Raw genomic sequence first — 24,030 nt, forward strand, 5'->3', positions numbered from 1 at the left:
TGTATGCTGCTCTACAAACATTATCTAATTAACCATCACAATCCACTTCTGAAAAAAAGGAAGCATGATTTGAAGTTCTTCTACAGCAAGAGAGAAACAGAGAGATGATGAGTGTTGGTAAGGGACACTGATGGACAAAACATGGTTAGACTTCAGGAGCTCCAGTTCTTGTATGCCCTATCTACTAACCATGTTGTCCCTCTGGAACCAGCTACAGGGAAATGGTGTACCGGTCACACAATATGTGCTCGCGTTTGCAATCTGTGCTTAGTGCAACCCTTGGTTTCGCTTTGCTGTGATAAAACATTAGGACAGATGTCCGAGCCAACTCATTAATAAATCAAATGCCAATAAAGCAGTTGGAGGGAGATGAATTATTGAACTCAAAGCAATTTAGTGCTCAAAGACAAAACTAAACTCCATAAGCTGGGAGCTATGACCACGGAGCCCGATTTCCCTCAGAACAGTTTTCCTGACACACTGTAGACTGCCAGTCCAGTGGAAACCTCAAAGAGGAAACACCATCTCACATCTTCATTAAGCCCACCTCTAACACCACGTGACCTCCTCTGTAGGTAAGCCAGGACATGAGAAGATAAAACTAGTAACAATTCACAAGTCTCACTGGAGGACGCTCACTGGTCTTCTGGACATCACTTGCTGATTAACCCCTGATGCCCAGCAGATGATGGGCAGATGACAGTAACCCATTTACTGATCTCTTTTCTATCCAAACTCAATTTATACGACGAGCCCTGCGTAAAAGTCAGCTGAAATTTCTTAGAGAAGATCTAGTCCTTAGGATGTATCCTGGCTACTCCCAATAACTCCCATTGCAATGCAGCACAGGCATATGTAGCCAGGAGAGAACCGAACTCTTCTTAATCCTACCTGCTAACATCAAAAGCACCCTGCACAGACAGTTATAATACAATGGAAAGGTTTTCCTATTGAAAGCATTATAAATAAAACAGCAGTTGCATTAAATAAAATCTTTTTCTTATACATTTGTGCCCAACAAACACAGACCTATATTCAAAGATCCCAATTATAAAGCAATGTATAAATCCATTTCTCATACAGACATTTGTCCCACAGCACCAGAATATATTTCGTACTGATATATTTTATATAGATCATTTTATCTTTGAAAATTAACAGATTCCTAATACACACCTCTAATAACGATTTCACTGACAGGATGAAAGTCGCTGCAGACATTTTATTGAGAGCTGATTATTTACCGCAGCTTCAGATTATTTACACTTCACACCCCAGGCCTCTGACTCCGTGAAAGGTCTGGAGCTCTCTGAGGACCACAGCCTCCAGGAGACTTTGCAGGATTCCCACCGTGGTGAGCGAGGAGAGTTCAACCTGCCTCCAGTCAGGAAGGTGCGCGCTGGCTGCCTGCACACAGAACAGCATCCCTCAGCCTCACATCGTTTGCAGTTAAAGGCCAAATTCTTAAAGATGTTCAGCCTTTTGACAGATACCGGATCGGTGGGAATTAGCTCATGAAGCATTCTTTAAAGCTGTGGGCGCTCTTTAGACATCTAAATACCTTTGATAATCCAACCCTCGCTCTAAGCACAGAGATCAGGAGCAGTAATTTCCCTCTCCACAGAGAAGAGAGAACCTTTTCAAGGACCTGCCACTGGAAACAAGACTTGCCTCTACTCTTTTTCCATCCTTCATAACTCCTGAACCTTTGAACTGGACAGAGAGGTCAGGTTTCAGAGGTAGCATATTCCCAAAGATTCATGCAAATGACCACCCATGGACAGAAGAGAGAGCTGAATTAGTGCCCCCACCAGAGGAAACGCCTGTTTCAGCCTCTTATCTGCCAGAAGCAGAAAGAGCCAGGTGAGCGGTGAAGGGAGGCTCCAGCTGTGCCCAGATTGCAGCCTGCGCATCCAAATCCTGTGGATGGTGGCAGGAGCTGGCAGAGCCCCGGTGGGGGTGTCTGGGAAGGAGAGGTGTAATTAGTTCAGCTCTGCCTGCAACAGTCCTTAGAAGGCGCGGAGGAGCACCAACTGAAATGTAGTCTTCCAAATATGAGTCAAAACCAGTTTAGAGTCCTAAATCTGTCCCCTTCCCACTCACACATTATTCCAGTTTCTGTGATTTTACAGTCAGACTCACCTATTTGAAAGAGTTTTTCTTTTCTCTCCCAACATAACTTAAAAGCCCCCAAAAAAATGGGGGGGAACTGTTTGTCATGCAGGGGAACAGAAACTGAGTGCGCTCCTGCTGAAGAAACAAGAAACTTGTAACAATTACATACCATTACTCATGTCCAACTCTGTTGTGATAAATAAACAGTAACAGGAAAAAAATGTTACTTTTGACAGTAACTAGATTTTATTTAAAAAAAAAAAAGGAAGAAAACCAGAGAAACCGCGTCCTCCAATGTCAGCTGCGTCCTTTGCAGCGAGGAACAGACAGCAGATGCCCTCCATAGCTCCCTGCCCTCTGGGAAGCACACACAACACCAATCAAAGTTTACAGAATAATTTTACTGGGGCTTCATATTGCAATACTAACAGCAAACGTTCTTCATGATAGCCAAAACCACGCACCCAGTTGCACTCAAAATTCCCCTATCCTGCAGCTCTGCTTCAATGCTCTCAATGGAAAAATTACGTCAACCACAAATCTTTGGTCCAAGTATCTCAATATTAGGATGGCACTTTCACTTCTGTTGGCTTTTATCAGTTTGAGACAAATCTTGAACTTTAAAACACATTAATATACAACTTTGTTTCCTCTCAGACACAAGAGAGCAGAGCTGAGAATGGCTGCAGGCCCAGACTGAAGGCAAGGCATGGCTAGGAACAATGCAGACGCTGATACCAGAACAGCAGAGACACACAGATATTACAGAAATTAGAACATTCAGAGTTTTCTCAAAGTCCTCAACAACAGATTTACTAAACACATGAAGGAGCTCAGTACCTCCTTGAAAATTAGAATTTAAGATGCAGCGATAAGAAACCAGAGATAAAATCCAGTCCCAGATCAGGCATCATACAAAAGACATGACAAAGCTGGTATTAAGTCAGAGTTACACCCAGGAACTCTATGTTGCCAACAGCAACTCCTACTTACTCCTCTAAGCACTGTGGAAGTTGCACCTTCTTCAGATTCTTTTTGCATACACACACCAGTTTTCCAGTGCTAAGAAACACAGCCCCAGTACAGATATAATTTCCTTTAATACTAAAGAGCCACCAATTGCCTCTGTGACACCAGACAGTTTTCATACTCCCACCTGTACCGGGGCTCAGAAGAGGAATAAATTATCTCACAGCATTTCAGTGGGATACCTGGTGTTTTCACGCTGATCATTAATATTTAAGATGGAAGATGAATCTCAGGGCATCAAGTCAGCCAGGAAAGCATCTCAGGGGATGCTCACCTTGACCTAAGCAAAGTCTAAGAAACAGTCTAAACCTGGAGTCAGCATATGTGTCGATATAAATCCACTTCTGGTATCTTCCAAACAATTTTCTATTACTTTGGGGCAGCCATTACAGAGTCACAATATTTAGTCAACCTTTTACTTCTACAGTCATTAATCATGCACCATTTAACTACTGGTTTGTCATTTACTCTCCTAATCCTTTTCAAATCCTTCTGCTTATTTTCACATTTTTTTTCAATCCCATTCTATGTGTCTCGTTAATTACACTCCTGCACTGTCATAGCCTGTTTCAACACAGACATGTTGAGCCAGAGGTAGTTTGATCACTTGCTGTGTTATATACCCAATGAATCGTTTGCTACTGCAACATGTAAAATATAAACAACATAACTGGAAGATGATCAACTGTACTTAATTATCTGGACACCTACTTACAACTCTAGGGCAGGAAGGGTGAATGACCATTTGGTGGTGTCCTTGAAAACAAGGTTTCTAACCCTGTAAAAAAGAACGATGAGAAAGGGGAAAAAATGCCTAGGATTTCCATCTTCTCAAAGTAAGACATTTCGCTCCCTTACCAGACAGTGCTGTTTTCAAAGGACTGTTATTTGCAATTTTGCTGCATCCTGAGTCAACCATTCCCGCTGGTCTCAGGAGACTCTCCGTCTCCAGAAGTCAGCACACGAGACCAGCCTAAGAGGCACAGGTCAGCAAAAGCAAAGTCGCCTCCAAATGACAGATGCCAAAAACGGGCGACAGATGAATGAGACAGAGCAGACATCACCTAAAGACTTAAACACAATTGAATTATTCATGGCCAAAAGGAAGCAAAGAGGCAGTGTGATGTATGTAAGAAAGAAGGGAAAGAAGGAACCGAGGGAAGGGGATGACTGACTGCTGTCAGAAGCAAAGGTACCCAGAGCATTAGAAATGTCAGCCCAAAAGTACACGTCCACAGATTCACTCCTGGCGACAAGTCTGACTATACCACTCAAGATCCAGCCAACACCATCCTGAACACTTCCTCTCTTGAATCTCAGTTTTCATTTCACTTCTACAACAACGTCTTGATCTATCATGCCAGTGATGCAAACCTTAAAACCACACGTATGTAACACAGAGACAACTTTATGGAGAGCCTGGAAGAGTAACTGACTCATTCACCCCAGAGGACGGTTAATGGAGGCTGGTGTGGACCAGTTATACGCCACCACCGTTAACTACTAATTCAGTATCTTCAAGGAACATGGTAGGAAGAAATGAACACTTCCACCTCCTCCACGCCAATCTCCTCAGAGGTGGCTGGCAGCCCATCTCGAGAAAAGCATGCAAAGCTCAAAGGGGAGATGAACTCAGTGCACTTAGTACAGCTCAGAGAGTACCGTCTAGGCATGGTTTGTCACAACAGCACTTCCCGCTGATGCCAAAATGTTCAACTAAAACAAGTGAAGGACCGAACACCTCCCAAAACAACATCAGCCCTATGCAGGAATGGGTTGGAGAGCTTCCACTTGCCAAGAAAAACGCCGTGGACACAGTAACTCCCAAATACACTCACATCACATAACTCCATTAAATCAGCAACTCCTAATTAATTTAGAGTGTGGATCAGTCCTCAAACATCTTTTGCTATCAGTAAGACCTACTGAAAGTGATGAAGAGGAATCATTATGCATCACTCCCGCAAGAACTTGCTGTAAACACATTTGGCAGCACAGGGACGTTCCTTTATGGCATAATCCATTTTTATATACACCTAATATTTTCAGGTTTTCAACCGATTGTCAGTGTGTTTGTAGAGGCTGTTAATGAATCTAATTGCTAAAAGCCGTTACAATTCTGTAGCTATTAATACAACGTGACATCAGTTATGCCAGCTTCCGAGTGAATCACAGTTGCAAACTTGTAGGTGTTCGATAGCTGGTTGTCAAGTCAAAATAGAACATTGTTAAATGTAATCCAAGTCTGTCCTAGTTTTGCAGCTCTTTTCCCCTCTCTGCACTGCAGCCTTAGTGGACTGAACACCTGCAGGTCTGAAGAGATAAGCACCGGAATATCAAGGGGAAAAACAGGTCGACTATTAGACCACTTAGATCAGCAAGTTCTAAAATGTTCACTTTTGACTGCAATTTCCTCTCAAATCTGATGACTATAAAAGCTTAAGAGAGCAGGTCACTGAGTCTTTTACACTGTCTAAACCTTGGAAGATGTACTCATATCAAGATGTTAAGCTTCCCCCGCCCCCCCTACCCTTCCAAACTGAAATAAAAGGCTGAGAATCTTTCCTGACATAGTAGTTTAGCATTAGAGCAGGCAAAATCCAGTTTTCAAACCATTTACTGAGTATCAGAGGCCAAATGCTGCTTTAATCCGCATGACTGACACTTGCGGAACACTTTTTTATTGGTCAACCCATACATAAAAGCACAGTCTTAGCAAAACTGATAGAAGCCTTGGAAATTATTAATGAATGTTTTGATCAGTGGAACATTTTCAGGTCATTATGTTGCCATGCCTTCAGGATTCACTCCCTCCCCCACACACACAATTTTCATGTGGTTAATACCCTCTACAGGTGATCTTTGGAGACCCAGTCTTAGGGCTCTAGGGGAAAGGTGTTCAAGGGAATAAACAGTTTTCTAGAACTCAGGAAATTACACAAAATTATGGCCTGAAATAAGACTTCCTGGGTTTTATAGTCAATCTGTCCTACAAGCTTGCTGTCTCTCTGCAACAGATGGCTGCAGCGAACAGACTGTTAAAACAGAGTCAAATTCACCAACTAAAATGGGCTGTGGATAATTTGCCTGGTATTATTCCTAGAGCAGCAAGCCAAATTTTGCCTCAACTGACCATGCAATATTTCATAGAGCTCTCTAGTAGGTAAGCCAGGCAGTACTGTGACAGAAATAGAAAAATAGTGAAATTGGGCCGACACAATGCCAGGTTTAGAGGCACTTGGCTTGGGTTGGGTCTTGGGAAAAACTGAGTTTAGGACGTAATAGTCGCCTCCTGTCCAGAAGCAGTAAGAGTATTTCTGCAGACACAGAGCAGACAGGTCACAGGAACAGACCTACTCTGTTACTAAGCAGAAGCCAGGAATCCAGTGGAAACAGATGAAAAACAAGTTTATAGAAAGATAACTTGGGACTCTGGCATGGCTCAAAGCGGAGCCCTGGGCAGAACGGGAGAGCTGAGAACTGTTGTCGTGAAAGAGTCCAGAAGTGGGTTCTGAGGAACAGATATGATCAAAAGTCAAGTTCTGCTCCTTCCCCTATTCTCAATCTGTACTTTCTCAAATCTCCCACTTATCCTCTCAGTCCCCTTAAGTGAAATACTTTAGGCCAGATGTTAAAATCACAAGCCTGAGTTTTATTATGCATGACCTTCTATGCCACAGCATGGTTGTGTGAGAAATACCCTTGCTGCGCACCCACTTATCTAGTTTGCACATCCATCGCTTACGCATATTGGGTAGGCAAATCATTAGTTAAATGGCTGTCTCTTTACCCAAGCAATTTTCAGAACCTATGCGTGCTCAGTAACTAAACCAAGATCTCTCTATCACTCTTACAAAGTACAAGGCAGAAATGAAAAATGTGCAGCAGTGGAAGGGCCATGGGCTGCCTTACAGAAAACGTCTTTACCTTTATTATTTCTTGCCAAAGCTCCAGCTTATCAATAAAATATTGAGAACAGCTTTCTCTATGTCAGCGGAAAGGAGCCAATAAACATGCGTTGCCTGCACAGTGAAAAAAACCCCATATGTTAATTTTGGAAAACATTACCTGGTGGAAATACAGAAATACAGAGAGGAAAGGGGAAAAAAATACAGGGGGAATACTGGGCATTCTAGTGGGACATTGTTACTGCAGTATAAAATATTGAAATATTTATAGGCCAGAACCATTGATCAAGACACGAATGAAACCGGGAGATAGCCATGGATGAGACTCTACCCAAAGACCTCCGGCTGTTGTCCAAAACCAGACCCGTGGTCAGCAGCGTCAGAGCAGCTGATGGCTCCTGCCAAGACAGGGGAAGAGGGAGCAGAGCGCTGTCAGGCTGCAGACGGACATCAGCGCTAACCACTCTCCAGGCTGAAAGGATCAGACCTGAAACAAGACTGGAGTGTCTTCACAAACTGAGCGATCTGGGAGCCACCTGACAAAGCTGTGAGATAGGAGTGCAGATGCCTCTGACGCCAGGTAACAGCCGTTGCAGTGAGCTGTCTGATCAGAGAGAAAAAGCTGCTAAAAATTAGTGCAGCAGACAGCAAAAACAGGTGCTTTTAAGCTGAATTATGCAAGAGTTGCTATGCTAAAAGCAGGAATACCTGTCTAATTTAAGAGAGAGCACCAGAGAAAGCACCTCTTCCACCCTCAGCCCCATAACTATGAGCAGTCACTGAAGAAATCCATATGATCAGTACCTAAAGGCCCCAGATGGAGGAAGAATGTGCAACGATGACAGCATGCACTGACACGGCAGTACAAGAATGGGTGTCATGGGATGCTAATGTTACCATGGAAATGTCCTCATACCACGTAACATTTTGACACTGTCTGTTTTCTGCGAAGCAGCAATGATGTGGCAGCCTGCAAAGCCTGCATGAAACTGCTGTTAGAGTTTCGCCACGGTTATTACTGCAGCCGGCAGCCAATTCAAACTGTCTGGGTATTGGATTTTGACCAATCTGGCAGCTCCGCTTTCTAAAGTGCACGAGGAAGCTTTTAACAGAAACAGTTCCATAAATCACCCTGATTTAATACGCACTGTCTGCCAGGCTGAGCACTGGCCTGCACGCCTGCTTTCGGCATTGCTTGCCCTGCTTTCCAGACCAGCATCTTCAATGTTCCTTCATCAACTTCCTTGAATTGGCAAATCCAAGAGAGGGTCTGCTCCTCTGCTCAAGCTGCCTTTGCACAAGCAAAGCACCAGGCTCAGCCCCATGCTTGCAGGGCTGTGGCGTGACTTTCTGAGCTGCTGAAGGCAGGTAGAGCCCCAAATCCCACTCACTTTCAACAAATACTAGAGACCAAAACTCCCAGGCATTTTTGAAAATGCCTAACTTTGCATATTCAATATTTAAAACAAGGACAGACTCTCGTCAAAACTATGTTCATTGCAGAAAGCTTGTTTTTAACTCAAGGCACATCAAGGAATACTACCTAACCTTTTCCTGTCTACTTCCATTGAAACAAAAATCCCAGATCTGGAGGAGATGCAACCATGGACTATGTAATTCACAAAGGCAGATGTACAGGGATCAACCCCCACGAAAATGTGGGGTTTTCACAAGCACACCAAAATCACCATTGAAATATAACACTGGGTTGTGACAGCAATTCCTGCAATTCTTTCTGGTTTTGAGGGAGCTGGGGGGAAACAGAATACTGTCAAGCCTCAAAAGTTAGTCTGGACCACTATCCAACTTTATCGTAAGTTTAATTAAAAGTACTGTAAAGGGGGGAGGGCTCTGCAAAACTGCTGCAGAGCAATTGCTCTAATCCCACAGGCCCACGGTGAGATTTCATGGCAGGCAGCAGGGCTTCAGCCAGAGCGACAGCAGCATGAACTGAACACAAGGGACAAAGAAAGCTACTGGGTCTGATTTGTCACAATACTGCCATCCAGAAATGAAGCGGCTACAACAGCTGGAAGTCTAACAGGCATCAGAAAGAGTAAAAGCCTTCTCATTTATTTTCCTGACAACCTGATTAAAGCCCAAATATGGATATAAAGCAGCAACCTTAAAATCTTGAATCAAATTTTCCTAACTTTTCACTAGGGCTGTGATGTCATGCATCAAATACAAGAAAGGAAAGGTAAATAGTAAAAATAAAAGAGAAAAAAAAAAAAACACCCACCCACACAATCCTTCCAGGATGCTGAGAAGTGCTAAACAGGGAACTAGATTTTCAACAAAAAAAATATCTTAATCTTCTTAGACATCTTGGCTGCAACACAGTTAACATGTTTCCCATCCACGTGGCAGGATACATTCCCTGCAAACTGTAAATACACATACTGCTGGTGGGCAGCTGGCAAAAGTCCTACACCACTGGGAAACTGCCACCACTGGGAAACTGCCACCACTGGGAAACGTCAGCATCACCCATACTGCCCATGGAGCCGAGCGAGGGGCAGGCTGTGCCCACACACTCCTGTCCATTGGTGATGCTGCCGTTTCCTTGGCAAGGTGGGTCATTCTGCAGGTCTGACCCCACCAACAGCTGAGCTGCTGCACCAAGGAGGATGGCCAGCTCCAGAGAGGGACACAATCACGTGTGCCATGGGGAGGGAGAGTGTAACCTCCTAGGTCAGATCTGTCACCAATGTGAAGTACCATTAACCACAACTATCTTTATTCTAGCTACTAACTGTGAAAGACCCTTCAACAGTCCCTGGAACCTCATTGCAAAATGAGGTGATGAGAAGGTACCTGAAAAAGCAGGCCACTCCAGATGGACTGAAAGCAACGGTTTCCAGGGATGCTGCGCTTCACCCATGGATCCTATCCTCAGTTACGGAGGATCTCCTCCAGATGCCAAAATCATCCACAAAATGGTGCAGTATTTCTGGAGCCCGGCAGACAAAGCACCTTACCAACAGCCATTTACTGCACCTCCCAATCCCACAAACATCCCAGCAGCACGGGTCTTGCTAAATAATAGATACAGAATTCAGGACGATACCAATAGAATAAAATAGCTCATCCCTCCAAATCAATACAAGGAAATTCAATAAAGGCACATGCAAAAAGCAGTAAGTTCAGAACGCGAAAAAATGAAATGCACAAATGCCAGAAAGGGAATGAGTAGCCAGGCAGCAGTTCTGCAGAGAATGATCTGGAAAGTGGCATGGATCATACCCCAAATGTGAGTCAGGAGTGGGGACACTCCTGCAAAGCACCATGTGTATTTATAGGAATACTGCACACAAAGTGTGGGTGACAGTTATTCCTCCCTGCTAGGAGCCAGAGCACTGTCCACACTGCTCCTCCTGCAAGATCCCGAGTCCAGCAAGAAGGCCAACCCGATGGCCTATGCTCTGTGCAAAAAATTCAATCAGGCTCCTTTGGTCCAAAAAGCAAAAGGAGGGGGAAGACGATGCCAGGCAGCGATGGTGGCAAGTACGGTCATTTGCTGGCTTAGGATTATGGGCACTGGGAAGAACAGTTCTGCGATGTGAAGAGTTGCTCTGAAGACAGCAGCGATCAATTGTTTCCCATGCTGCTAGGAGCAAGACAATAGTAATCCGTTTAATTTCCATGGAGAAGTAAGCTAAATTTTAGGATAAACTGTCCTTCTAATTAGGACTAGGTTAGTTACTTGCAGAGCAGACACAAGTGACTCTTCAGGACCCCTTCTACCTCCACATTTCTAAGAATAAGAACGCACAGACATTAGCCCAAGTTCCTCTTAGTCATAAAACAGTTTTGAGAAAAATGTGACATTTACCTCTGTACATGCTGTACCCTCCAAATTGTTGACCACTCAAAACATTTTAGACTGACTTCTGCAAGGCTATACAAGGTCTTTGTGTACTATAGTGACAGAAGTGATACAAGGTGATATAGCACTCCGATGGCGCAAAGCTGAAACATTATGTGCCACAGTGATTTAACTGTGGCGCTGGATTTGGTTAAAAAATAGGGCTGCTGAGCTTTGCCGTATCCCTGTGTGAAGTCAGGCTGTACCAGAGTTTCCCAGCCTTTACATGCACGCTGTTTTCCAAAAGCAAAGCCAAAGACATAACTTAAATGCAGATCCCAAGGCAAGCATGGTTTGACAGCGAAAGCAGAGCGTGCCTAATTTGCGTATGTCATCAGCAGACGATTTAAGCAGTGACACCTACTGAGGCATCGTTTGTGTTGCAGGATCCCTATCAAGACACATGTTCTCATACAGTATAGCGTGGTTTTCACACCCTCTCCCAGAAAATAAAGCCAAATCTCAAAGGAACTTCATTTGGATAGACGGATATTCAAATTGAGCAGTTCTGCAGAAGACCAGAAATCTTTATTCAAATATGCTAAGGGTGCTTCATGATAGATGTTTGTGGGGAAGAGAAGAGACGATGGCAGGGCTGAGAAGCCTATGAGAGCCAGGTCTCACTGCCCCGCTAAAACAAATTAGCAACTTGCAGACCGTTTCCTAAATTAAAACGTTCACATTTCTAATCTAACTGAAGTCACTCAAATATGAGCAGATAGTGCTTCAGAAAATAATTGCACAGATAAATTAATTCTTCAAAACAACTACTCCAATCAAACTTAATTCTTCCCTACACAAAGCAGATACATACATTCTGTCAAACAGAAATGTTGAAGCGAAGTAGTTACAGCATTTCACAACTTGTCCTGATGTAGGAATCTGACAGAGCAAAGATAATTTTTTTAGCCTGGAGAACAGAGTGCTTTTGAATTAATAAATGTTGCATTAGAATTAACTTCACATGAAAAAGAAGCAGTAAGGAAACAGTCTCTCCTAGATAGAAAGCTTTCCAGGGACAGACTCTCCTATTTGGAAGTAAATTGACAGCAAAATAAGAGAAAGAGATATTCTTCCCCTGTGGCTGGCAGGGGTCACGTATAACCAGCCCTCTACAGCTCCTGCACACATGGCTGGAACCTAACACCCTCCAAGTACCTGTAACATACACCAGGCCAGACACAGTCACCTTCGAGGGAAGGAGACAATACCATGCTTCCCCATGACTGCAAGTGTATGCGGCAATAAGCAGTGCTCAGGGGACAGCATCGTGCCACCAACAGGAGGTCCACGACCTCATCCATGTTCCCTCTCCCCTGTAAATCCACACCTGGATGACCACCAAGGAAATGTCTACAGAGCCCACCGCGGCACAGTGCTTGACATCCCCGGGCTAGCTGATACCTCTCTTCTCCCCCATCCTGCATCACTTAAAACACTTCCTCAGCCTACATCCAGTACCAGGTGGATGCTCCAGGTTGGGCATGCTGGAGGACTCTGCCGGGGTGCCCAGTGGGAGAGGGGAGCGGTGGCAGCTGGTGCCCCAGGAAGGCTTCCCGCCACGCTGAGCGCTGACCGATACCACGTCATCCTTCCCCTGCGCTCTCCCATCTGTCTAACCATACCCATCTGTCAGGTTTTGCCACAAACTGTAAGCTCTTTGGGACAGAGACTGACACTTTGCTTGCATTTCTACAGGCACAGCATGAACTTGGCCGAGGACTACCGCTCTTGCAGGCGGCCGCAACACTAAAGAGCAACACAAATGCGGACAAGGTTTCAAATCTCTTGTTCCTAGTGCTGACTCATTCACGGGGCTCCTGCTCTCACCTGGTCTCACACAGCCGCAGGAGAAGACAAAAGCCACCCTCTGTAATTGCAGTCTACCGATCGTACACGCAGGCGACAGATCCAGAGAACAGAAAGCTGCCTTTAGTGCCCAGGGGATGTGAGGAACAGCACAGCTTGCTCAGCTCTGCACCAACTAGGCGCATCTGCTGTGTAAGAGTCAGTCGTTGCATTTATGATCTGGATTAACTCATGACCGGGTGTGAGATCACCAACCTCTGCAGGTATTATCCGCGGCATCTTCTTCTAGGCTATTGGTCCGTTTCATACCATTTCCACTGATGAAAGACTGATTTGACAGCAGGCCTCCTAAAATTGTTCTCCATTTTAATCCATTTATAAAACAAACATCTGCTTCCCTAGAACTAGTGTGTGCCCAGCAGGGGAAGCGGCATTTCTTACAATCTCCAGGATAACCTATGGCCAAGGACAGACGCCTGACTGTGCAAGAAGAGGGGAAAGCCATGGCTTTTGCTGCCTCCTGCACCAGCCAGGAGAGATGGCTAAATGCACAGCAGGGATTAGGCAACAAGCAAATTCTCTATGTACCTGTATATTCCAAGACTGATTCAGATTTGTCCTGCAGCATCCCTGGGATAATGCAGACGAGCCCAAGAGTTTATGTCTTCGCAAGGTTACAGGGATGAACTAACATTTAATTTGTAAAAGATTAATAAGAAAAATAGTTAGCATTCCAGCTGTGCAAATTATTTCCCTTGTCTGCTGTATGTTTGCCATGTGAACACGGTTACCTACCGAACAACTAACAAAACTGGTTAGAGGCTTACAAAACTTCAAAGGTAACTTTGGATGAAGTGAAAACAGACTAAGCACCAAAAAGACTTAACACCCTTGATACATATATTTTTTAAAAATACACAGACTAGTTAAAAAGACTTGAATCATCATTTTCTTTAAAAATCATATGTACCCCCATCCAGTACAGCACTGCAATTGAGAAATATCCATGGCAACATGAAAACACGCATAGGGGCTCTCTCTATTTAATAACTTTCTGATGCTTTGATGTTCAAAATTATAGAGAAGTTTAATGTTTAAAATTATAGAGAACTTCAATAGATAAAACCCAGACAAAAGAGTATTCTAAACTGAACTACACTTTCACAGCACGTTCTTCCATCCCAATGTTTCAAATGTTTTTAATCAATCCATTAAATTAATATTTCACATAGCTTCTCTTCAGAGCAATTGATTGTAACACAGTGCATCTGCCAGTACTTGATAGTGTGTGGAAGCAGCAGCCTAGGCTGAATTTTATCTCTAACTCAACTCTTTTCTGAAAGAGCAGCTGACACAAGGAAGGCTTACCGTCAGTATCTAGGAGACATTTTGACTTTGGAAACCATTTTCTCTCTGCCAGACAGTTGGTTCCAGGTGGCTAAGACACAACTTTATCCTGCCATCTCGCAGCCAGGGCAGAGGTCTGGACAGTCCTTGTGCTGGGGTCCTGCCCCACGAGAGCCTTACATGTCCCTTGCAGCTATTCAGCACCTCCCCCTGCTTCCCGATCAAAGCCTCCCTGCTCTCTTGCAGGGATACAAGATCCCTGTAAGGAACACATTTCCCCTTGCACAGATGCTCCAGTTGTATCTGGACTTCAGGGTAGCTGCATTTGCAATATGACCCATGGCTACAGTCTCCCAAACACCGAAATCTGCATCCCTGGCAGGGGACACCTCAGATGCCTTCTGCCAGTGCAAGTGGGCGCCCTTCCCGAGGAAACCAGGACACAGGATGACACGGAAAGGAACTGGAGCACGCCTGCATCTCACCCACTTAAGCTACAGCACAGCTGGAGTGCACACCCATGCCTGAAAAGTCCTGGATCCTGCCTTTTAGGCACAGTGGCTTAAGGAAATCCCATCCTCTCCAGGGATTTTTGGTATTTCCCTACCTGTGTTCCTCTTTATGTGTAGTCCTTGTCCTCTGGAGTACACAGGGTCCTCATGTGGAGGCTCTCTTCAAAGCTGAGGACTACTTCTGGCATCCCAACTCCCAGCAGGTCCACCATTACACTGGCTGTCCCTGCTACTAAAGCCACCTCCTCTCTCCTGCCCAAAGCTCGCCGGGCTTTGCATGTGCAGCTCCAAGTCAGGTGCTGTTGCTCTCTACCAAAACCTCACATTCTGTTCTGCTTTTGCAAATTTTCCAAACTCTATGCGTGGAGCAAGCTGGTTCTCCTCCATGCCAGCAAACGCATCCCCATTAACCTTAAGGACGCCCCTCATCTTGGACTGGGCAAGACTGTGCTAAGGCCACTGTGGGTGACAGGTGGATTTCATGTACCCCTGTTCCATGATCCTGTCGTTTTAATTGCAAACTGCACCCAGGACTCACAAGCTGTCTACAAAGCAGGTCCCCACAGTTATCATGGATCCTCAACACCCTATTATTAACGCACCTGCACTTGCCACTTGGCAGTTCAGTCCCTTCCGACATGTTGCTACACAAACACCAGCATACTGAATGGCTGATTCCAGCCAAGACCAAGCCCATGCCAGATCCTCAGGACAGCTAAGATTTGTGTTCACACTGTCAGAAACAGGCACTGATTTTGAATCATAGAATGTGTTGGGTTGGAAGGGACTTAAAGGTCATCTAGTCCAACCCCCCTGCAGTAAGGGGGGACATCTTTAACTAGACCAGGTTGCTCAGAGCCTCATCAAGCCAGGCCTTGAATGTCTCCAGGGATGGTGCATCTAGAAATGTGCCCACAAACAGCGCATGATTGTCTTCCACCTTTTTTTAGTCTACTACTCCACAACCGAAAAATTATCAGAGCTCAGGGCAGACATTTGCATAAGTTAAACCAACAATTACGATGATAATAACTGCAGTTTCAAAATCCTTAACTTCACTGACATTGCTGGGGACCTCAATGGAGGGAAGATAGCGGCACTCAGCCAGCAGGAAGGACAGCAACATTACCATACCGAGATCAAAAGAGTTATTAACCTAGAGTCCTTACACTATTGAGTGCAAACAGTAATTTCTGTTATTTCAAAGCCCCACTGCAGCTCACTGGTGAACAGAGCTCAGTGTTTGCTCAGAGCACCCTCCTTGTATGTGCAGCTGAGGAACAAAAAGGGTATTACAACACAAGAGCGCAAGTCCACATCCACCTCTTTGGAGAGACAGGCACGTGGCATTATTTGCCAGAGGACATATCTGAAACTCAGCCACCCTCACTACACCATGATTAGCTCTAGAAGCATTCAGAAGAGATCCAGTTTCTTGCTCCAAGTCCTGTTGCTATCCTGCCTATGCTGGCCTCCTGCTTCTGCGTGCTAAAATGTAAGTGGGCACCATCTTCATCCACTTCATCACTGAGAACTCAGTCCGCACATCCCCGGTGGTGTGGCAGGCGCAGGAGTTGTGGAAGATGAGAAGAGTCAGAAGACCTAATGGACCTAATGTCCAGAAGGTGGACAGTAAAGAAGAACAAAAAGGCCAAGGCAGAAAAGGAAATATTCTCTAAGTAAGAAATAAGGCATTTTTCAAGACCGAAAGTGGGACATATTGGAACTCACAGGTATCGTTAGCATTGGCCAAATGTGGCTAGCTATGTTTCCACATCACCATGGCTCTCAGCATAGACACTTCTGCAAATTTCCTTTTACACTCCTTTAATCTGGCCTGCCCGTAGTAACTTATATGAAACACCTCAAGAATTTTTCTTGTTTGTAGATTTGAGCTTTCATGAGGCTGCTTTCCCTTTTCAGAGGAAAATGTCAAGTTTTCTTTAAGCTTGGCCATTTATCAGCTTCTCTCCTTTTTCCGTAGGATGACTATTCTCTTAAAGATGTGGTTCTCCACTTCAGACAAAATGGATGACGTGTCTGTTTGAAATAAGATTGTTTACTTTGTCAATGCTCATGGGATCAATTTTTTTTTTCCTGCCATCTCCTATGGAGAACATCTTGCAAAGTGCAGTATTCATCTCCCTGAATGAGTTATCAAGATCTATTTTTTTGACAGAAATCACGCTGCAACCAAAACTGGTCAGAATCTCTCTCAATTTCAGGAGCGTGCATGGGTATGAATAATACAGAATCTTATTTGGCGCAATTTCAGCATTTCTTTTATCATTTCTCTTTCACGACATTTATTTTCTCGAGAAAATTATACGCTTGTAGTTTTAACGCAAAAAACCACAAAGCAGCGCACAGGCTTTCTTGCTGTTTGCTCAGACATGTCTGAATACACACTCATAGGCACAAAACACAGGAGCTATACTGCAATGTCCCCACTGGACTGAATGTTACCCCAAGCAGCTTTACTAACGAGACTAACTCAGGCAGGTGAGATCCACTAATAAGCTACTGGAAAATAAGGTCTTAATTGTAGATTTATTTAATTCGGAGACAACTACTTGTGTTGTATTAAGAGCAGCCTGTTAACATTCACACATCACCATTCAGTAAGCACGAAGAAACGCAGTTTAGTGCAAAACCATTTTTCTAAGCACTGGAAGAGGAAGCATTCAGTTAAACTGTCACCCTGCTCAGAGCAAGAGGGGTCAGACACCAGGGAATGAAACGCTGTTCAAGGCATTGTGTCAGGTTCTCATACTCGAGCCTGTTTCGCTATCAATCATTTCTGAAGCAACAGCGCCGAGACTTCCCAAAGCTCCCGTTATTGTCTTGTGTGCTCCCCAGCATTCCAACAAAATATGAAGTGCAAATAAATCATCAGCAATATTTTGAGAACAAAATTAAAAAAAAAAAAACAACACCCATTGGAAGATATAATCTTCTCCTTGACACCCCTGCACAATGCTGATGACAATCCTAGGTTAATCACACAGATGATGAATTTATTCTTACGTCAATTCCTTTAAAAACAACAGCGTTACAGGTGTAGCAGCTAGCACGCTGATTTGCCCGTGTATTCCAGCTGGCATGCCCACTTCTCGGGATGAGCCGCTAGACAAAGGAGCACGCCGGCATTTTGAGGGATGCAACCATGACAGCCAGTGTTAACGCACGCCTTAGTTACCAACTTTCATTGTTTGCCGCTTAGACGATTCACTTATAGGTTTGGTCTCCGGTACGGCATGTACTGTGAAAAACATCCCTCATTTATAAGTGAGCTGCCGTGAAGGGACAAAGTGCTGATACACCGCTCTCCATCCGATCCCTCGTCCGTCCTCCCTGCCCACGCAGCTGCTGTGCTGCCCTCTCCTCCCAGCACCTTCTCCAGCACCCTGCGCCCTTCCTTTCCTATTCAACCCAATTTCTTTCCTACTTTTCCTTACCAGTGGCCCTCTTTTTGAAGCTTGGTCTTGTTTTATGACCACTGCCAACTATTTGAGGCCAGAAAGGTCTTTATGAAGTGGGCAAAAATCACTGCATCCATTGTGAAAGGTTTTTGTGCGTGTTTTGTGATGTACTTCGCCCTCATTTAAACAGAATCCCTTTTATTCCCCTCTCCGAGAGCAGCACAGAGCTAATGACCACTCAGAACAATTAACCTGAAGAGTCTGGCGTGTAAATCAGTGGCAGGCTGGACACCACATCCAGCCGAATGGATGCCTTCTCCCCTTCACCCAGCTGGGCAGGAGGAGGGCAGCCACCTCAGATGCTCCATCTGCAACCACCCTAGGCTCGCTATCGAGGAGGAGCGGGAGCGCTTCTCTTCCATCACCATGAATAAATTTCCTCTTTTAATCTCTGCAGCCACACGCTCCCCTGCACAAACCCCCTCACCACCCCAGCCCCCTGCTGCACACAAATCCCACCAGGCAGCCGAGGGGGGACCCCCAACACCCCAAACCCACGGCCGACATGTTGCAAACCCACCCGCTCCTGGCCCACACGGTCGCCCCCTCACCCACAGCACCCGTGGGTGGACACGGACACACGCACTGGAAACCGGCCCCACCGACACCCCCGGGTCCCCCCCTGCCTTGGGGCCCCCACACCCCTCCCACCACGCACCCCCAGCCCCACTCGCAACCGAGACCCACCGGCCTCGGCCGCAGCCCACACCCCCCCGCCCCGTACCCGCGTCCTCCTCGTCGAAGCTGTTCATGCAGGGGAAGTAGATGGCCAGGGCCTCGAAGGAGGCGGAGAGGCTGAGGCGGCTCTGCGACCGCTCCATGAAGAGCCCGGGTCCGGGGGCGCCGCCGGGGGCCTCGCCCGCCGCCGCCGGCGGCTTGGCCAGCTTGGCCGCCCCATTCTTCACTCGGAGCACGGCCCGCGGCGTCTTGGCGGCGGCGGGGGCCGCGGTGAGGCGGCGGCAGGGCTGGGGCGAGGCGGGAGCGCGGAACGCGACGGAGCACAGGCACCTGCTGCCGCCCGGCGCTCTGGGCGCCGCCCCGCCCCGCCGCCCCGCCTCACGGCCGCCAGCACCGCCCGCCGGGGAGGGACGGGCCGCGGCGGCGACCGGCGGCGGCGCGGGGGTCGGGGGCTGCTCTCGCCCGCCGCCATTTGCCTCAGGGGGCCGCCGGGGAAGCGGGACCGGCCTCACCCCGCCTCTGGTGGGACACGGCGGCTCCTCACGCTCCCCCCGGCCCTGTGTGCGATCCCCCCCAAAATAATCTTGAGACTTTCAGGGTGTTTCTTCTAAAAGGGGGGTGGGAGATAAGCGGCAGCGGTGTAGTTTCAGGAGCACTGGGCTCCCCGGCCCCACAAGCAGCCATCTTGGGGGGCTGCCTGAGGTGGCCACGGGCCAGGGGCTTCCTCAGACACCCGGGGAGGCTGAAGGGGAGATCCATCCCTCCCACTCCGGAAGGGATGTTTTGGCCATTCCCCATATCCAAAGGCCCTCTGTCTCCCCAGAGAAGGCTGTTCCCAACTAGGCCACTGTAACATTTAATTCCATGCATTAAACTTTCTCCCCTTTCTTCACCCCCAGGGTCATGGCCATCACCACCCACCAGCAGAACAGCCTTCTCTCCCCAGGTACCTCTCTTCAGGTGCCAAAAAAGCCCCTCCAAAACCCCAAATCCACTGTTTGGAAGCACACAAGCTCCCAGGCAGAAACCACATAAGCCAAGAGGTTTTCTTCAGTGGTCATTTGGAAGGTTAAACTAAATTGGAAGGCTGCTGCCAGTTCTGGATCAGTATTTAAACCAGTTCTGCAGCACACTTGGTTAGGTGCTGGTGGGAATTTGGGGTGCTCCATGAAGAAAGTGAATTTTATATCCTTCCCAAAGGCTAGCCTCGTTTATTTCTTTTCCAACAAGCCTTATAGGAGAATTCCTGGCTCAAAAGTACCAGCTGTCCACGGTATAGACATCACAGTATCACCCATTCCTGCTTTGGGGAAGGAAACGCAGCATACCCTCGTTTATTTGGTGCAACAAAACCTGAAATTAGATGAGACAGAGCATGTTTTCTGAGAGCAACTTGGTCTGCCCAGCAAGGATGCTGTCCCCTGAGGGCACAAAGGAAGATGTTCCTCATGCACTTGGTCTGTCCACCCATCACAGTAACCAAGTGCCATCCCACTTGAACACATGGGGCAACAGGCCTATTTGTGCTATTCCAAAAATGCAAATTAGAGCCCAACATCTCCATAAGGAAAACTGTGGCTAAAACCACTGTACATTGAGTGCTGCAGAACAACAGCCTGAAGTGAAACAGTGTTTTCCTCCTCCAGTGCTGGAGCCCAGCTGCAGACAACCAGAAGATGAACAGACCGGGCATTCTGGTCATTCCCAGCACTTGGCACAGCCTCACTTGAACTTCAAAGTTGTAACAGAGCTAGAGACCTCATACTTACAAATACTGCTTTTGTTTATATTTCCATTCACAGTAAGCAACATATGAATTATAGCCCGTGATATTACCTGTACTCTTCTCTCAAAGAGTTAATAAATCAACCCATTAAGAGTCTTTCATCTACTGAAAATCCTAGCAGAGCTGTAGCGCATTTGTGGCTGCCAGTGTCAGGAAGCAGCAAGAGCAGGGCTGCTCAGGGGAAGGGGACCAGGAGCAGCCCCAGTGCAGGGCAGGCACAGTCCCATGCCATGGGAGGCAGAGCAACATGGTGATGGCAATGGATCCCATCAACACACTAGCTCCAAGGTCAGCCAAACACCAGTCTCCGGTCTGAGACAGGCTGACCTACAACATCACCCAGGCAAGAACTGAAGACCCCCAGGGCTGGCGGTTAAATGGACCTCCTGGCAGAGAGGGTGCATGTGAGCCCCACATGAGGCTTGTCAGGGCAATTAAGGCCTATTAGTGCGCTCCCAGCCCTGACATCCAGAGTCTTCATTATCATAGAACCATAGAATGGTTCAGGTTAGACGGGACCTTAAAGATCATCTAGTTCCAACCCCCTGCCATGGGCAGGGACACGTCCCACTACACCAGGTTGCTCAAATTAACTGGTGATGCATCCAGAATAGCAGAAGTCTTTTGAATGTCAGATACCAAGCTGAGTTTGCAGGGCTTACAAATAGAAAATATGTTTTTCAATTCAAAAACTAATCAAAATTTGCTCTGGAGTTACTGAGTTACATGAATTCCTTCATCAGAGCTAGGCTGGGCAGGCAGTAAAGCAGAAGGAACACAATGAACTTATTACAGACAATGATGACTCCAGGTCTGAGTTTTGAAAGGCAGGGACATCAGTGAGGAATGTATTACCATATGTTTAAGAAGAGATTTCAGTAGCACCAGTCAAGGCATTAGCAGAAACCACAGGGACAAATCCAAGTGCATTAAAGCTGTCACGGCAGCTCCCGTCTACCAGCCCTGGCAGCACATTTGATCGGAGGAGCAAGAGGCATCTGTGAATCAAAATCTGCTTCCAGGTTCCCAGGCACAGGGCCTACCTAGAAGTGCTGAGAGCTGCTTTCTATTCATTTAAAGCATGCAAAGAAAAATTTAAATGGGGAATAGAAATTTAATCTCAACTTTATGCTGGGGTCATCTGAATGTCTCTTGTTCCACTACATCTTGAAAGCATAATGATGGCAGAGGCACCAGTGCCTAATGGACAGCACAGGCCTGTGGTTTGGATAGCTGATCTCTGTCCCTAACGTTCTTCTCTGTCCTTTGCTTTCTTCACCAGCGCACCAGGACTGAAAACGCTTCTGCTTTGAGTGCTTTGAGATCTACTTATGGGGGGCTGAGGAAGACCATCAGCGTCACCCACATCACCATTGTGCACCTTTCTCCATGCTCCATCCATCTGCCATCTTCCTCTCCCTCTGCAGGTGCTGTCAGAACCCCTTGCGCCCACACAGCTTCTCAGCAACACTTGGTCACATCTTCTCAATGCTCCTCTTGTGCATTTTTTCCCAAACTGTCTCACCTCCATCTTTACCACACCTGTGGGACCGGCCATGCTCGAGTCCCATCCTGCACCCTTCTGCTACAGAGGAGCTTGGGCTGAGTGCTCTCAGCATCATCCCTTAGCTTTGGTGTCATCTGCCTCTCATTCGCCTGCTACATTTTGCTCCTCAGGACAGGGACCTTCCTAATTCGTGTACTGCAGTGCTCTTTGATTACTGGCTGGGCCAAAACATCCTAAACCAAAACATCTGCCTTAAAGTGAGACAAAATACATTGACAGCTGGAAATCAGATGGGCGTAATGTCCTCCAGATGCCTGGAGGAAACAGGTTTTTTTGACTAGCCGTTTAAGGGAAATAAGGATTTGTAGTGAAGCTGGAGACTGTTAGTCCATAAGTGTTCTTCTTCAGTGATCATCATGGACAGAAAGATCCTTGGGAGAAACTTAGAGAAGTGAGGATAAGCAAGGAGGCAGATTCCTGTGATGTTGTAAATAAGCTGAGAGTGCAACCGAGAACAAATAAACTGAAAGATTTACTACCTCCAGAATAGCACGTCTGTGGCTGCTCTAGTGGAAGTGGTTAATTGATTGTTTCCCCAGTGAAGCAGGCTCTGACTGATTGAACCATGGAAAGCTCTGATAGATTTTTCCTGCTGGCTCTTTCTCTTCCCACTAGTCACGTAGCTTATATTTTTGCCTTGAGTCTTAGGAGGTTAGTTTTTATATAGTGGAGTGAGAGGATATGCTGCCCTCTCCCTCTTGTACTCCCCTACGGCTCTGTGTATGCCTGTTTGGAAATAAAACCAAACTCCCTGGGTTGTGTATGTTGCTCTCTCTGCCCTGCCTGCCCACTGCTTGTTCAAAAAAGAGTCCACGTGCTGGGAGCTCAAATGCAGCGGAGAAACAAACCCTGCTAGTGAGAACACATCTCTTGTGTAAATCTACTCAGACTAAAGACAGCATCCCTGCGGGTGAGCAGAGTTGAGCTCCTCCCTGTCTCATACGACTCCTTCCGTTCCCAGGGCGAAGCTGATGCTGGAGCCAGGCGGTTCGTCGTTGGTAGCACACAATGTTCTCCAGCTCCCAAATGCAAATGCAAACCTGATCGGCCCTGCTCTCCAGGGCTCTCATCGATTCCCTTTCCTGATTTGAGTTCCCCTTGGTCTTTCTGGGTAGGCTGGAGGGCAGGAGGTGAGATGTGCTGAGCATGGATGCACATAACCAGTGAATAAACACCGCAGAACGGCCTGGCATTCCCACCTCCGGTCTTGTGGCATTGCGTCAATATGGGATGACGCTGAGAGATACTAACTCACATGCCCAACTACACCAAGTATCACAGGTTCCCTGGGCTTGGTTGTTGTACACTTGTATAACAATACGCATTTTAACTTTTTTATTATTTCTTGTTATTTGTGTTGAGGGAATATTGCAGACTGATGCCCTGAAGAACCAGGCACAGTACATACACATAGCGAAAGCCTTTCTCTTCCCCAAGTGCTCACTGTCTAAGCAGTCAAGACAAAGAACAGAAGGCAGTATAATTTTTCTTATGCAAGTTCAGGGTATGAAGCATGGGAGTTTTGCATGTCTTCCCCAGGACCACATAAGGAAAGTCTCTGTTGGAGCTAGGAACTGAACGCAGATTTCCTGCCTTAATCTCAAGACTGCCTTCTGCTTTTCACTAATAGAAGCATTCGTATATTCTAACCTTAGCAAAATTACGCTGTAAGCCAGACGGGCTTTTACAGCATCCTTTGCTGGTTGGGATCCAGGCAAGCCAGGGGTGCTCTGGTTTGTTGATAGCCCAGCCACACACATGCCCTGCTGTGGCACAGCGAGTGCTGCCCTAAAGAGCTAGTCAGAGCGCTACGGTGTGTGCACCATGTAGTTCAAAATACACTGTACTTATTTAAACCCAAAACCCCATCTAGAAGCAGATTTGTTTTCAGTCTTGCTGTTCTCCCACCCTTCTCTCCTAATATCCTGT

General features: G+C 46.4%; 1 protein-coding gene across 4 annotated transcripts in view; it reads right to left on the bottom strand.

Moving 5' to 3' along the window:
- The window catches only part of RIMS4 (regulating synaptic membrane exocytosis 4), a 59,865-nt gene extending 40,777 nt beyond the window's left edge, over positions 1–19,088 (bottom strand). For all 4 annotated transcript variants that reach the window (XM_054218735.1, XM_054218733.1, XM_054218736.1 and 1 more), the window contains exon 1: positions 18,795–19,088. In XM_054218735.1, coding sequence (XP_054074710.1) covers positions 18,795–18,891 — 97 coding nt within the window. In that variant the 5' untranslated portion in view covers positions 18,892–19,088. The remainder of the gene's footprint in view (positions 1–18,794) is intronic.
- Between the last annotated feature and the right edge of the window lie 4,942 nt (positions 19,089–24,030).

Source organism: Rissa tridactyla, chromosome 12, assembly GCF_028500815.1.
Source record: "Rissa tridactyla isolate bRisTri1 chromosome 12, bRisTri1.patW.cur.20221130, whole genome shotgun sequence".
Taxonomy (NCBI): Eukaryota; Metazoa; Chordata; class Aves; order Charadriiformes; family Laridae; genus Rissa; species Rissa tridactyla.